Here is a 16,715-nt window from a genome sequence, read left to right on the forward strand (position 1 = left end):
GACGGGGACCCGGCCGTCGTGCCCAGCAGATAGCAGGAGCCAAGGGAAGACCCCAAACGACCGAGCTGCGGCACGATACCTGGAGCAGCAGTTCCCCCTCAGGAAATAGCTCTCTGTTGACCTGTGGGTCCGTTCGTCTGTCCCCTCCTGGGGCTGTGGGCTGATCCAGCATGCAGTCACCAACGTCCGTAGCTGTGGCTGTGAGCAAGAGGGCAAGAAATCAGCATGGAAGGAGCAAGTCAGGAGCCTCTTCCTCCTCCTCCCCACCCCAGTGCTGCTCATGCACAGCTGCACCAGAGGAAGATGAGACCAATGGTAGCTGGAGCAGAGACTCTTTACGGAGCCATCCCCAACTGGCCCAATGCTTCCTCCAAGAGATTACTTCCCTGCTTGGTCCCACTTCTGGGAAACCTCACTTCTGCCAAGGTCTGAAGCAGAGACACAAAGGATAGAGGGGAGGGGAGCATTTCTGAGCTGCCCAGGCTAGGAAACACCACCCAACACAGCAAGAGGACTTGGGGTTAGAGCCTGCTAGAGCTGGAGCTGGCTTCAAGCCACCCCAATGACTGACTTCCTGCCCTTCAGGGCTGACAAAAGACAGTGGCAAACCTTCCGAAACCATCTGAGATGCCATCAAAGCACCCATATTTTTGTTCCCTTCCACCTTTGGCTGCTCCAAAGCAGACCAGAGGGTTGGTGGCCACAGCACTCCCAGTGAGACACCTGAGCAGCTCTCTGTGCCCAGGACTCGCTGCCATGACCTCCCCAGGCTGATTCACATGCAGCCTTATGCTTCCTCACTAGTCGCCTTCAAGGCAACACCCATGGGTGCAGCCAACATGAAACCTCCTGCCCTGGTTGCAGGACCTCAAGCATCACAGGAGGCAGAGAACCGGTTGTTTAGGGAACAGGAATGAGGACAACGGCTCCCGAGGACATGCCCAGCGTGGTACTTCATTTGCTGAGGAATTATCCTTGAAAAACCTCAGTCTAAACTCAGCTATTTTCAAAAAAGGACTATTTTCAAAGCCAAAATAATTCCAAACCTAAACAAAGTTTCACCTGAAACTGCTGATATGGGACATTTTGCTTTTCATCAAACCACCCATATGCAAAAGCGTTTTCCCTGACAGAGCTGCATTTTTGTGTGAAAAAAAACACCAGTTTAAGGTCAAAGCATTGCTCAGATCTATTTACGTTTGGAGCCTGAATGACAACAGGCACCCACCTATGCAGGCTTTCCGCAACCATGGTTAAAGATAATTAGCTGAATCACAGAATAGTTTCGGTTGGAAGGGACCTTTCAAGGCCATCTAGTCCAACCTCATGCCATGAGAAGGGACACCTTCAACAACAGCAGCTTGCTCAGAGCCCCGTCCAACCTGAAGGTCTTGTATAAGGTGACAGAGGAGCCGCACTGGTGCGGTAACACAGGTTTAAATGAAAGTGGAGAGGATGCTCTGAGCCCATTAGGCAGAACTGGCCTCGATCTCTATTGCCGAGGGAACTAGGCTACTTCAGCCTCCCCCAAACCTCGAGTGCTCCTTGGAGGTGCTCAGGCAGCTGTTGCATCTTCTGCCCTTTCCACCCTGTGCCCTCACTCGCTGGAGGAAAGCCCAACTTGCAGGCAGCTCCCACGGAATGTGCCTTCCCCTCCCCGGCAGCTCCCCTGTGGGTCAGTTTAGCCCATGCCAAAATCTGCGTTGCCCCTCACGTAAGCTCACGTCTCCATTTCTACAGGGGATATCCCCCTGCATAGACACTTCCCAAATCAGCGAGCGGTGGATCAGACGGGCCAGGGGATGACAGACCTCTGGGAAAGGTTGGGAAGGACAAGGTCCAACACCAGGGAAGTAGTCACCGTGCTCAGTTTGCTCATCAGTCAAGGAAAGGCATGCCCCCAGGAGTTTCCACAGGCAGGTTTGAGGCAGTCACCAAGAAAAAAGCCTCCTCACACAATTGCCAAACGACCCCCAAGGAAAAACATCCAACACCCATCTGGACCATGGGTATGGCTTCAATTTGCACATGATGGAGTGGAATAGTTTCAAAATGAAGCATTGATTCTTTTTTTAAATCTGAATTCTTTTGAAGGGCTGACTCCTCTCTAAAGCATTGAAATGAGGCAAGCTGGCAGGGAAATTCAAAAAGAAATGAAGTCCTTCCAAAATAAAGCTCCAAAAGGGCAAGAGAGCGTTTTGAGGGGATCCATATCCCAACAGCACAGTCTCCAGCTCTCTCCCAGAGTCTACTTGCAGCATCTGCAGAGAGAGCTGCAATGACCTGGGGTGAGCTGCTGTGGCCTTACGGAATCCAACATGAAACATCTACTTGCTCATGTTGTGCTTTCCAGCAAAATTGTTTCTTCCAACTCTCCCACCGATCTTAGCAAGGGTCTTAATCTCCCAGAGATGCTCACTTCCCTTACTCTCAAAGTGGTCCATTTCTGCACAGCTGAGCTAGAAAATCCAGCAGAATCTATCTCCCATGGGACACACTATGATGACCTGGCTTAGGGAGAAGGCCTGGAGCACAGAGAGAGTGGGAAACCCAAAGAGATTGTGTCTGCCAACTGCTTTGCCACCAAGCATCACCACATTGGGGTTGCAAGGTCCTAACTGCAGGGCATGGATTGTAACTGGTGCTTCTAAATATTGGTGGTGTAGAGAAGCTGGTGTTCACATCCAGTCCTTACCACCCACAGCCAGAGGCCAAGGAGATGCTGAGGCCAGCATGTGAGGCAAAACACATGGCACTCTCCCACCAAAATAATACAGGAATGTGTGACATTGCTTACTTTCAGCATCACTTCAACACCTGTGGCCCAGTCTTGCTCTTGCAGAAGGCTTCTCTGCTTCAAGAGACAGCCACGCTGCTGGGGATGGACAGTAGTGGAGTGAGCATCCAGCAGATGAGCAGGGCTGAGGCTGCTCTCAGAAGCTACAGCCATTCCGCAGCAGCCTAGATGATCCGGAGGTGACTTGTACCCATTTTCAGGTGGTGACTCTCTTCGTGTTCAAACATGTCATGACCGGGTGTCCTCGTCAACCAAAAAGTGGGGAGCAGAGTGTCCCTGTGGCTCTCCCCCTCCAAACAGGTCTCTGAACTCATCCTCACTCAATTACCAAGAGCTGCAGGGGTTGGGAGCAATCCCAAGAGAAGCCTGAGCACATCAAGGTAGAGGACTCCAGGCCCATGTAACCACCAGGGGTAGAGAGGCTATTCCCAGTCACTTTTTGACTTGGAAAGGAAAAAAAAGAAAAAAAAAATCCATTTAATCAGAGTGCAGAAAAAACCAACCCCCACCCCATCTGCAACACGGGTAACCTCATGGGAGGGATCACTCCTGAAATGTTCCCCATTTTGCTTGAGACAAGTTATTAGTCTCTGGGGGATTTCACCAGCACATAAATCCACGCTCACCAGAAACAGCGTGCGGGATGATCACCCCATGAAAGGCAACGCTGGCTCCGTCTCCCAATGACACATGTGGTGGCTTGGAGCCTCCTTCCCCTTCCCGCTGGCTCCCCGGGCGAAGGCGATGCGGAGAGCATCTCCGGGGCGTGCTGCAGCTCTGGAGTGGAGCTGGCTGCAAGGTCAAGCTGGAGCCGGCGCTCCCAGGAGCGGGGAGGACCGACAGCCAGGGTTCTCCAGCCCAGCAGAGCAGGCTACGTGATGGGGAGATGCCACCCCCCGGAACGCCACCGAGAGCCCCGGGTCCCTCAGCCTGTTGAAGTGACATCTCCAAGCGGTTGGTGGTTAAGATGCACTGAAAATAACCCATGGCAAGAAGAAAGGGAGATCCCCGTCTGCTGCAAGGTAGGAAAAAGCAGGTGGCAAGCCACATTAAAAGCTGGCTAATTCACTCCCTGGTTAAGGTACTTGTTGTAATGGACCATTACACCACGTCCACGTGAAGCAGCTGAGACCGTGAGGTTAATGGGATTAAAAGAAACAGGTCCAACATGCGTACAAGCTATAACATATCCACAGTGAAAGAAATAACGATAGATGCAAGGATGATGCACACTTGCTGTTTGTGCCCAGTCTTTTCAGTCTCCTGCTGTGCATCTTTGAGAATTAATAGGAATTAATGCAAGACTAAAAGGACCATGACAAAAGTGATCTGCAGTTACTAGAAAAATTCTAGGCATTTGCCGAAGCAATTTGGTGATCATTTATGTTTTCGAAGTGCTGGGATAGAGGCTATCAGTGTGTAATGTTTAAGACAGAAGGGGAAAATCCAGCTCTGTCCTGAACACCTACACCAGCCAGAGCACTGGAGGAGGCTTTCTGCTACTGGTGTGATCCCCAAAGACTGGGGATCTGGGCTTTCATTCAGAAGGAAGCCAGGAGAGATGTCAGCCAGGATCAGTAACATTTTCAGCATTAATGAATCAGGATGTGTCCTGTGCATCCCGGAGAGCATACTTTTGGGTTGGCTTTCTTGCCTCTGCAAGGAGTTTTCTAAGCCCTGCAATGGTGAGGAAAGGCCTCAAGCATGAGAAAAAGAAAAAGGAGCAAAGCAATTTAATTTCCTCACTTCTCGCTCATCATGTTCATGAAGGAAAACACAGCAATGAGGCCATGGAGGCTAACACATCCCTTGCCTCTGGCATAGTTTTGTCACTGAAAAAAAGTTATTGTCTGGAGTCAGTTCTGCTCTCATGGACTGCGTTACAGCAGTGGGAGATGACAGACTTCACCCACGGCAAGCATTTCTCTTTGAACAGACTCCAGAGATGCCTGGCATCAAGACACCAGGAGCTCCCAGCTCCTCCAGCAACACCAAGCCATGCACAACCGTTTTCCTTTTGGACCTGATCCCAAACCCCATCAAATTAGCACCAACCTTTGCCTCAGCTGTTTAACAAAGGCATCATGCCAAGCACAGCAGGCTCGTGCCGTCCAAGAAAAACAGGCAAATGCCAAAACCACAGATCATGAACCCATTGGAAAAAGTCACCCAGCGTTTTTTTGAGGAGCACAGAAATGCTCAGGGGAGCACTGGCAGCCCCGAAGCCCACGCCAGCCTCTCTGACCTGCCGCTGCTGCAAACGCTCCCACACAGTCCTGCGGGATCTTGCCCAGGGAGGGATTGAAGCTTGATTCCTTTCACAACATCAGCCACTTTGGGTCCAAACCCTGCAGCTCCGGCCCATGGTAACAGCAAACAAGGAGATGAATAAAAAAAACCTAATTTAATGCTGACTGCAGTGAGATTACCCAGTGAAACCCGCTGCCAGCTGCCCCGCAGCAGAGCGTTGCGGAGTTGCACGGCAGCAGAGGTGGGAAGGGACCTGGTGAGATCTCCCAGGCCAGTCCCTGGCTCGAGCAGGGTCAGCCACAGCACGATTCCCAGGACCATGAGCAGTCCCTGGTAGAGATGGCAGTCTTGGATCAAACCTTCCTAACCACAGCAGCGCAGGGACGACCAATGTCCGAGACTGCTGGTGGGAAGCACAGACCTGGGAAGATTCATCCTGCACTACTCCATGGGCAGGTGAATGGAGACGCACTGGGACTGCAGCTCCCGTGGTGGCAGGACCATGCCACCCAGCACATCCTCGTGGGACCCATCTCAGCAGTGATGCAAATGGCAGGTCTGGGCCTTGCTGTGGAGCTAAGAGGTTGCCACCGTTCAGCCACGGTGACAGCCAGGGCCACTTGGACCTGGCACAGATGAGCTCCTGTTCAGCACAAACCAAGCAGAAGATACCATCATGGCTGTCTGGAGAGCCCTAGGTGCCCACGGGAAAGGCTGCATCATGCAAGACCTTCCCCAGGTTCATCCTAAATCATGACGTGCACGCAGTCCAAAAATACATCCACATATATAAATGTCAGCTGCAACACTGACTACTCTTCACAGCCTGTGACCTGCAACCTCTGGTGCACCAGCATGAAGAACAGCCCCTGAAGCTGGTCCCACATGGGCAGCTCATACCTGCAGCCTTAACCACTTCTCTGCACCAAGCCAAAACGCCCGGTACCCTTGTAGGAACACCTCTAGGCCTCCAGCTGTGCTCGCAAGGTGCAAGGGACACAGGCTTGCCATGTGTCGGCGGGGTCACAGCCCCTGCAGGACAGCAGCCCAGGCTGGGGCTTTGGTGGAGGTTTGGCAGGAGATGAAACAGAAGAAAGGACACACGTGTGGACCACACGTTCTCAAAAACACACGTGTGGAAAATGCCATCTCCCACCCCAGGCTGACACTGGGCTGGGTGTGGGGCGGGGGGTTACAGGGAGGTACCCCACTATTTGCCGTTTGTTGCGAGCTGTTAGTCACCTCGAGCTTTGCCAACCTCCAGCGCGCGGTCTCGTACCAGGAGAGAGTTTTCCACTGGTTCTCGCTACTGCAGACCCCACCACCTGGGTGACCTTAATCTAGGAAGCGGGCATGGCAGCCCGTACCCTAAGCACATCCTCTCCCCCTCGCAGAGTGTTTTAAGCCCCATTTCTCGCTGCTCTCACCCTTGGCAGAGCCGCGTCTGCAACCCCCAGCATCTGCTGCTTCTGTTACGTGAGCCCTAGGAAACGAACCCCAGCACAGATCTCCAGCTAGCTGGAGGTTTTCCAAGCCACTCGGCACTAAACAAATCCACCCAGGCTTTCGGGAGACCTCGCTGTCTGCGGCGAGCGGAGCTCCCGTCACACCACACAGAGCCCAGAGCGTCGCAGCAGCAAGCAGCGCTGCGCGCGTAGGGACCAGCTTTTCCCCCGGGCACGTACTCTCAAAGAAACGGGGATCAGAAAAGTCACTCCGGATTTATCTGGGAGACCATCAGACACAGGTCCAAGTAGCAACTGCTGCAAATTGGTTTGCAGCACAGGTCTGGCAGCGAGGTTCAGCCATTTTTTGTGCAAGTCACAAAACCTTTAAGTGACTTTAAGGCAGGTTTTGATAGCACCAGAGTTGTCACTGCTATCCACCAGCACTCAAAGGCCAAGTCTGACAAGCAAAGCTTGGAAGAGACCAAGCCCTGAACCTCCACCTTGCCATGTTTTACCCATATAACCTTGGGCAAGACAGACTTCCCTGATGCTCAAAGCGGGCTGTGACCCTGGGAGCATGGAGGTGCTTCATCGCATTCAGAGGAGCGAACACGGGACTGCTAAACTACTGCAGGTCCCCATCTGAGGTATGGCCAGCTGCACGGGGCAAGCTGTCCCCTTAGGTGTGCATCAGCCACGAGCTGGCGACAAGCGCGTACTGCAAAGCAAAGGAAGAGGGAAATTGGGACTTCTGGGTCTATTCCTCCTCCTGACTACGGGGAGGAGTCAGACCCGGGGGACATAGCCACCACCATCCTGCTGGCACTCAGCACACATCACTTGAGGACCACCATGGCTTGAGACACACACCTTCCACCCGCCAACCCAACAGCGCTGCCTTCCGCTTCACCAGCGGTGGTTTGTGCAGCCACCACACTACTCCTAGGAGAGCGGGGAGACCAATCCTGCTGTCTTTCATACTGTAGAAGAGGTTGGCTAAAATACGCTGAGATTTCAGCAACCAATCTCCAAGTCCAGTCCCACCCGACCCCAGGGGAAGGAGTAACTCGGGAGCTGACAAGCATGGCCGGTGTAGATGGTTTCCCTGAACACCCAACTCCAAACTCACATGCCAAAATTTCCCCCCCCCTTTTTTTTTTCCTTTAAACTTTGCACAGGGAGGACTGTGATAACAGGCAGAAGAGAGCCGTGCAGCCACTGCAGCGCTCGCACCAGGGGATGGACGAGTTACAGCAGATGTGTGTATGCCCCAAACGAGCTTATGGAGGCATGAAGCTTCCAGAGCTTTCCTCTCAATGCCTGAAGCTTGCCGTTTCCAGCAAACTACAAGTTTTTCTGGTTTCTCCTTAAAGCCTGGACAGAAGAGACGGAACGTTTCAAAGCAAAGCAGACTGAAAAGATGATCCAGTGAGTCACTACCCTGCAACAGCAACTCCTGGTTTCCAAACAGCCTTGTGTTCCAGAACCAAGTTCAAATCCCAAAAGCACTTTCTTTCAACGTTCAAAAATAAAACCCTCATGATCTTCCAGCTGCAATCCTGCTGCCTGCTTATCCAGCTGAAGACCCCAAGCATAAATCATGATAGTCATGATCGTCCCCAGGTGGGAGGATGCAGAAGCTCCTGCGCATCTGCTGCCGACCCACAGGTCTAGTGGCCTTGGCCACTGCCCTTGCTGTGCCCACCAACCAAATATTCCTCCCACCCCAAGGAAGGTGATGGTGAGCTAAAAACAGCATTACAGGGGAGCGACACTGGGATATCCAGGAGGGGACGTGCAAGCTGCACACCAGGCAGGCACAAGAAAGCCCGAGCTTTGGGAGCAGATTTCCTGCACAGTTTGGCCATCGACTCCTTTTCTGCTTTGAGTTTGTTGATGGGGATGGGCAACCACCACCAAGGGGTGGAAGGGGTACCCCAGCCAACACGCCCTGCTCAGCACCATCCCACTACAGGGGCAGCCAGAGCTCTGGCACCGGCCCCAGATGACCTGGGTCTGATCCCACCCAGATGACACGAGACAAGTCCCTTTCCCTAGTATCCACCACGTAAGCAAGCATCGACACCCCAGCATCCAAACCCACTACGAGTTGCCTTCCACTCTGTCCCACCCAGGACCCTGCCCCAGACCCTGCTGCCCGACTTCCTAAACACCATTAAATGGGTCTGTCCCCAGGCCACAGGCACACAGCACCCACAGGTCAGAAATACCAGAGAAGATGGAGAAGGCTGGAAACCTCTTCCTCACATTTCTGCTGGTGCAAGCAGCCAGGCAAGCCGCAGACACCACTGAGCAGCTCAGTCCTATGGCTGGAGCGAGGATGAGAAAAGTAGAGCCAGAAAAGGAGGATCCTCGGGGCATCACCCTGAGCCCATTTGCAATTTCCTTTCCGAAAGGAGAGTTTGGACACTGGGTATAAACCCAAGCCCACAGACAGATTTAGAGGTCAACACAGCCAGCCCAGCGTGTGGTTTCCTGAAGGATGACCAGCTCAGTTGCGTGGTGCTGCAAAACTCACCTCTAGGTCACTGAGCTTTTAACGTGAACCCGACACAAATCCCATTTGCTTTGTCCATCAGATAAAGCAACCTTACAAAAGCTACCGTGCAAACATTTACAGTACGCACAAAAATCTGTGCAAACCCAGCTCTAAATCCCACATGCAAAATGGGACCTGGGCTCGTTCCCTCGAAGCGAGAGCCATGCTCGGTCTGAGATGCAAGCTGGTGGAAACATCAGGAATTGGTCATTTTTTTCCATGAAGAGTAGTCAACCCCAAAACCAGCACAAGATCAGAAAGAGATCAGAAAAGCTGTAAAGGCTTGTCAGAAAACACTAACCATCCTCACTGAGCTTTCAGTCCACTCACAGAAGTTGATACCGTTTCTGCCCTGCTTAGAGGAGGTCTTATAGGATATTTCTAAAACAGATCCTTCTCCACCAGCTGCTGCTTGTTCGTGGCATCTGTGTGGCAGATGATTTCTATTGAACTGGGCCAGTGTCACAGGCACCACATGCATTTTTATGGGCCTGCTGGTTACTGCAGCCCCATCCACTGGTGTCAGAGGGGAGGGCTCCAGGAAAACCTGAAGTTCTTGGGAAGTTATCAGCAAAATCTCCATGCTGGACCTACACAGGTGTCTGAAGCTGTCCAAGGAAAGCTTTGTGCTGGTTTTCCTGTTTCACGGGGCCAGGCAGCATATCAAAACGAGATAACACAGCAGCTCCAACCAAGGGTTGCAGTTGGACAAGCTCAGCCTACATGCAAACCTGGCATGGCCAACACAAACTTCTGGACACCAGCACAAAGCTTGGCCAGCTCAAATGGCAGTGAAGTTTCCCTGACAGCTCAAGCAGGTGTTGCACACCCTTCAGGACAGCGTAGTCCTCTCTGTCTGGAGGAAGGTGTGTGGATTGTCCCACCACTGCCAAGAAGAAACCATCGGAAGACCTGTCACCTCTACAGGGTCTTCCTGAGATGGCTTCCAAACCAGCAAAAGCTGCTATGGGGGGCAGCAGGAAGAAACACCAGCTGATGCAGACATGTTGGGGAAGACTAGAGGTTCAGAGGAAGCATCGTCCATCTCTCATCAACTTCTCCCCAAACATTTGAACTGAAAATTAAAAACAGCCAAGAAACCCACCACCAGCAACAAAAAGCCAAACCCAGTTTAGTTTGTCTCTACTCCCAGCAGCCCTGCAACAGGGTAGGCTGTACATGAGACTTGACGAAGCGGGGAGGGAGAGCTAGCAGGAAGACACCCAACGGTGGGCAGCAGCTAATTCCTCTTGCCTTTCACAGTCTATCTCCTGCCCCACAGACTTGAACGTCTGCTCCAAAGACACAAAGCCAGGAGGAGGCAGGGCCTCGGATGGGCTTTTTGGCACAAGCCGCTTATCTTGCAAGAGCCATCTCTAGCAGCACATGGGATTTTTACTTTTAACCTGTGACACACCCATATGTCCAGGGTCACCCACCAACATCCACTTCCCCACCAGACTGGTTATAACCATGTACTTTGGCTCCACACAGATTCTGTTAACCCTTTGCCTAGGAGAAAAGGCAAGTGCCTGGACTCGACAGAAATGCTTGGAAAGAGGAACTCTATCGATATGGCACCAATTAAAGCTGCCTGGAGACAAGGCAATGGGCTTGGGCTGCCGATGGAGAGATTGAGGCAGCAAAGGACAGGCATGCTCACCATGCCACGCTCTCCTGCTGACGGAGAGGAGCCTGCATGAAGCAGAAAGCAGAAGACAGGAAAACTGAATGGAAAAGCATGGCACAAGAACTTTCACCATCTCTCTCCAAAACACCTGAACGCAACGTGCAGATGACATGAGTCTTCATTAGGCAAGGCTCAAACCAAGGTTGACCTTGACGAATAGGTGGGATGATCTGAAGTCAAGTAAGATGAACTTCAGGGCAGACATGGGCAAAGCAAGGGGAGGCAGTTGGAAATCACAGGCACAGTGGCCAAATGGGAGCAACTGGCCTGGCAGAACAGGTCTCCAAGGAGGGGCAAGGCTGCCACCGAACGTGAACCCATTCAACGATGATTGCTCTTCCAAAGCAGCTCTCATCCTGGGAAGCACATACTGAGCACATCCAGTGGGAACCACTCCTGCTCGGAGGCAGAGGTCCCAGCTGGAGAGCTTGGCATAGGGGTCTCCTCCCAGACCAGCATCCCCAGCCAGAGGGGGCCCTGGGGAGAGCCCCAAGGGACTGGACATGGGGTAAGAGCTAAGGGAGTCAAGTTTATTCAGTCTAGGGGGGAAAAAACGCTATAGGAGCCTCTAAGTATAGAAAGATGCTGGTGGCTTCTGCCTTCACCAGGGTCCACCACCCATTCCATCAAGCCCACGGCACTGGAGATTAAACCTGTCCCTGTCCGTACGTCCTGACCCCCCGCCACGCCACGCACGCACACCAGTCCGCGCCTCCCCCCGCCGCAGGAGTCACCCCAGCCCTCAAGCGCTGCTCCGTGCTGTTGAAGCGACCGCTTTTGTAAGAGGTTACGAAAGCAACCCCCGGCAGCCTTTCAGGCCTTACTCGCACTGCAGCCCGCGTCCCGCCGGCAGGCAGGGGAGCGTGGCGACTGCCCCTCCAGCTGGGCTTTGCACCCCCAATTTTCCTTCTTGGCCCAGGCACGTGCTGGGTGCCCCGGAGTCCGGCCGTATCCACAAGGAGGGCTGACCGCTGCCTTCCTTTGAGTGTCCGTGGGGAAAGCAACGCAGGTTAATGCTATGCCAGCACCGCCCTGGAGAGAAGGACCTGTTGCACCCCCAAACCGTCACGTCGTGCCATCACGGCATTAGGCTGCCTGCCCAGCTGCCACCCTGCATCTCAGACAGGCAGGGAGTGAAACCTATTTCCCAAGTTTGTCCCCCAAAAAGCAGACAACGGAGGAAGAGACACTCAGCAAGGCTCGCTCTCAGTCCAACCTTGCCTTCGAGGAGCCAAACAGTCACCCCGCTTGTGCAAAGGCAGCCAGCACAAGACATCCTCCATCCATGGCAAGGTGCCTCTTCACAGCCCCATCGTGTCCTTTGGGGTCCTGCTCCAAGGGAGGAGCTCCTGGGTCACGGCCTTTCTTACACAGCCACAGTTAGACGGTAGCGGCACAGGCTCAGCAAAGCCTTCAGCAGCCAGTGATGCTTCGGAAGACATGACAGAAGCGCTTGGGGAACAGCTGACACCACAAGAGAGGCCAGGCCAACGCCTGGGGCCAAACAGCCAACACCCTCAGAGCAAGAACAAGGGTCCATCGCACTCACAGCCACACTGGGTGGTCCGCCAGCCACCCTCGAGTCCTTTGCAGAGGCAACACACCGTTGTGATGCTCCAACACTGCCCCAGGGATGGGAGTTGGAGGGGCAGGAGGGTGCTGTTCTGGTTCCCACCTGAGAAACCATCTCTGCCAGAGATCCCACCATTGCAGCCCCATGTGTGAGCTACAGCTTCAGGAGTAGGAGCTGAACCATCCGCAACTCCTGGGCCTGGGAGAGGCTCCTCAGCAGGAGTGTAAGCACATCAGCACAAAACCTCCCGAGGCCATGGCTGAGGCGAGAGGGCGGCCAGCAGGTCTGTGCACCCAGGGTAGCTCGCCTGGTCTCCTCTTTGTGGTATTTTTCTTGCTTATAAAGGCAGGACCACAGCAGGTGATGTGCAGTGTGTACAAGGGATCCCTGCTCCTCAAACCGAAGGTCTGCAGAATAACCCTGGAGCCCCCAGCATATGTATTTTCATCAGCAGTGACCATCTCAGACACATCAACGACTGCTGAAAATCCAGAGGGCAAGCTCAGCTGTGACCTGCGAGCAGGAGGAAGGGAGCTACACACATATGAGGGCAGAAACACAGCAAAAAGCCCCTGGTGCCAGGAGCAGAAGCAAGAAAGCAGCGATGTCCAGCCACAGTCACTCTCCCACTGCAGTTGCTGCCCTGCACTGGGTGTCTCCACAGCCGCACAGCTGCAGAGAGGAAAACACGAGGAGATTGGTTTTCCAGGCGCATCAGCTCGATCCTCCATCCTGGAAAAAATGAACCAGGGTCTCTGGGTATGAGGCATCACCCTCAATCTCATAGAAAGGCTCATTAGAGAAGTATAATAGACCCACCACAGCTGAGCCCGGCAGGGCCAGGGTGACAAGCGCAGCAGGAAGACACCAACGAAGCGAGGAAGAAAGAGGAGAAAAATGGGCTGACGAGATGCCAAAGCGAACTAGGGACTTGGGAGCAGCCTTGTCAAACCTGCCATCCTCAATGAGCTGAGCAGCCCTGTGCGACACCTCCTACCCCTGCCTGCCCAGGAGACACGCAGCAGCCCACGGATCCTGGCAATTTTCCATTTAATTATAAACTGCAGTTCCAATTAGATGAGGGAAACATGGCCGTTCAGCAAGACACACACTCTTCTACCTATTGCTCCCTTGACCACGGGCTGGCAAGAGTGGGACGTGGCTGCTAACAAGTAGATGGAGGAGGTTTGCAGGAGGTCTCAGCTGCTGGGCAGGCACCCAAGCTGCTCCATCCACCCACGGTGCCATTTCTCTGTCAGACACTGCCTCCAAAAGTGATGGGGCCAAGGTCCCTACTGCTCCTGACCAGCCTCTGCTGAATCACTTGCCTGCCTGCTCTCCACCTCCACGACTCAGTTTCCAAGACTGAACCAGGTGGTCTCACTTTTCCAAGGTTGTTGCTTTTCCGAGACACCAAGCACCCGTAACTGACTGAAGAGGATTAGATTTAGGTGTGCAGCATCCAAAGATGAAGGGGATTCCTTCCAGAGGGATAAAATCTGTGTCATGGCAGCAACAGGCCTGAGGAGCAGATGTCCCATAGCACCTCTCAGCAACCATTGCCAACTCCTCCACATTTCTGGAGACATGGCACTTCCCAGTTTTCCAGGGCATTTTCAGGCCAGTACCTCAGCTAAAGATCCAACACCAATGCATTAACGAACAAGGGTCTGATACCACAACTCATCACCATGCTACCTTTAGGAGACACAACTCTCCATCCCAAGCCAAACATGACTCAGGGTGGTATGTGAGCCACGCAGTGGGTATTGACCCCAGAAGCTTGCAACACAGACACTCACCCATCAAGTAGCTTTTCACTTTCAGGTACCCAACAGCCAGCCGGAGAATGGAGAGTTTATCGAGCCTGGTGCACACATCTTCAGGGAAGGGCAGCAAGCCAGTCAGCTTGTTCAGCTCCTGGTTGAGTCTGTCTCTATGCCGCTTGGAGGGGTTGGACTTCACGCCCTCAGGGGGTAGTGGTTTGGGGCTGGAAGAGGCAAAGGAGAGTTTAATGAAACTGGGTCTGTCTGACAGAGTCTTTCCAAACTTTGACTTTATTGCAGCCACAATAACAGTAAAATATCAGGTGGCCAACGTAAGGCCATGCAGCAGCATGCAAGCCCACAAGGCAATGGCAGGAGCAGACATGGCCATCCCAGCTGGCCACCCAGGCACGATGTTCTCCAGCTGCAGTATGGGCTGACCCTGAGATGGACACCTTAATGTACAGCCTGGCTGAGACAGCTCAGCTGGATACTACAGCCTTGCTCCCACCACTGAGCCCTGGCAGGGAAAGGGATACCAAGGGCAGAGACCTACAAGCCATCAGAGAATGTCTTGGAAGTCTGGTTAGACTTTTCTACCCACACTTTGCTCTGTCTGTCCTTTCTCCTCTTCTTCCTCATCCCATACCCCTCCCATGTAGCAGGTCTCTCCTTGGCCACGCTCCACGTGCTCACACCAGGTCCTCACCATAGCAAGTACTACCCTGAGCTGCTCAGAGGATCCAGATCACCTGTTCTGCCTGCCCAGGACCTATAGCATGCTAACAAATAGCAAGAATGGAAAGGGGGAAGGTCCAAAAAGCTTTGTTTGTTTGAATTTATTTCAGCTGGCTTCTTCTCAGTTTCCTACAACTGCTCAGAGCCTCAACCCATTGCTTTATTTACCAGTAGGGCAAAAAGAAGCACATGTGAAAGTCAATGACCGCACTTGGACAAAGAGATACTACATAGGGTGGTTTAGGGAACAGTACTTAGAAAACAGTAAATCTTTAAAATTTTGCTTTCTTTCAATCTTCTGATTTCTGACCCTTTCATATGGGCATTTCCAACCTAAAACAACATCTGGTGCCAAACTTAAGCTCTGAGACCAACTCTCGGTCTGCAGGAGTAGGGCTCACAAGAGCAGCTCTTGCCCATCTGAAGCTCATATGGGCACCCATCTCCATCAGCTGCAGTTATATCACAAGCTACAGCTGAAGTCCCAGGCACAGCAGTAAGATGTTAGTTAATGACTGTAATGAGTCTTGGATGTCACCTTGTCTCCTTTGGTTTTTAATGCCGATTTGAATTCTCTAGCTTGAAGAAAAACCCTTCAGGCCCCCCCTCTGTATTTGGTTGCATTGCATCCCCAAACATGCAACCCATATTGTTTTGATGTAATTTGTCTAACCACAAACTCCCTCTCCACAGGCATCCTTCCTCCATAAAGCAGCTTCGGATAACAGGATCTGCCAGTATTTAGCAGCAATTTAAGCTCTCCCCTCTACTACCGCTCTCCAATCTCGTCTGGCAGGACTGCTCACACGTGCGACAGGAGAGGAGAGGAGTATTAAATGAGGTGCAGCGAGATGCCTGTTGAGTTTTCGTTGCAGAGAGCTACCAATGGGTCTTCTAAGCACAGATGGAAAACTGTAGCATTTCTCCAGAAAAGCTCAGTCATGCTAATTTATAAGCATCAGGAGGGATGCACACTGCTTTTCAGAGAGGTTGGGTACAACCCATCACCAAACTTGTCCATACAAGCTGGGCAAAACACACTGGCACCGGTGCTTGTATGTACTCCATTAGCCAGGGACTTAACAAAACAATTTCAAAATCACAGTCACTCATCAGGAAGGAAAAGATGAAATAGTTTTCGTTCAGAGACAGAGTCAAGGGGGGGGGGGGGGGGGGGAGGGGAAGGGGGGGAAAGGTGAAAAAAATTATTCTGAGTTTCCTAAGGTATCCCTTAAAAAAGTCCTCTGTCCACTCACTACCCAAATCTAGCCCAGAAAGAAAAGAAAAGGAAATGGGAGATGTGCAAGAAGTGCTGCCCTTTACGGGAAGGGGCAAAACACCAAAATCTCTTGGATGGGTTGGCCAAGCACCGAAAATGCGCTGGCTGAGACACACAGGGTGACACAGCAAAGCACCAGAGGCCTGAAGTAGGACACCCCAACGTCTCTGCTCCTGCATGCCTATGGCACATGCAGGCTGCCTCACAGCCACCCTTGAGGGGAGGGATAAGGAAGAGCAAAATGGCTCTGGTGATGCCAGGCAGCTCTTTTAGCAGCCCACCTCCATGGGCAAATACTGCACCCTGCACCCACCAGCTCCCAGGGCCGGAGGCATCACAGTTCTCCATCCTTATGGATGCCACAGCAAAACAGCTTCCAGGTGCTCGTCGCTGACAAACCCATTCACTCTCTGCCGGGCAGCTATGAAGCTCCCTCGAGCTCTGTGCAAGCCAGCAGCCCCCATCGCTTACCAAGGGAAAGGCATTGGCTTGAGCACAACCACATTATTAGCCACCAGAGAATCTGCGCAAGCAAGCACTGAAGGAAACGACGTTTCCCCGCTCACAAAAAAAAGTGAAGCTTGCTCTAGAAGTTTAAAATCTGTTTAAATTAG

General features: G+C 52.7%; 1 protein-coding gene across 1 annotated transcript in view; it reads right to left on the reverse strand.

The window, feature by feature from the left end:
- The window catches only part of LOC104628012 (aryl hydrocarbon receptor-like), a gene marked incomplete at both ends in the record, with an annotated part of 22,628 nt that extends 8,320 nt beyond the window's left edge, over positions 1 to 14,308 (reverse strand). The window contains 2 exon segments of the mRNA XM_010296438.1: positions 80 to 198; positions 14,121 to 14,308. Coding sequence (XP_010294740.1) covers positions 80 to 198; positions 14,121 to 14,308 — 307 coding nt within the window.
- Positions 14,309 to 16,715: the final 2,407 nt, after the last annotated feature.

Source organism: Phaethon lepturus, unplaced genomic scaffold, assembly GCF_000687285.1.
Source record: "Phaethon lepturus isolate BGI_N335 unplaced genomic scaffold, ASM68728v1 scaffold31801, whole genome shotgun sequence".
Classification (NCBI taxonomy): Eukaryota; Metazoa; Chordata; class Aves; order Phaethontiformes; family Phaethontidae; genus Phaethon; species Phaethon lepturus.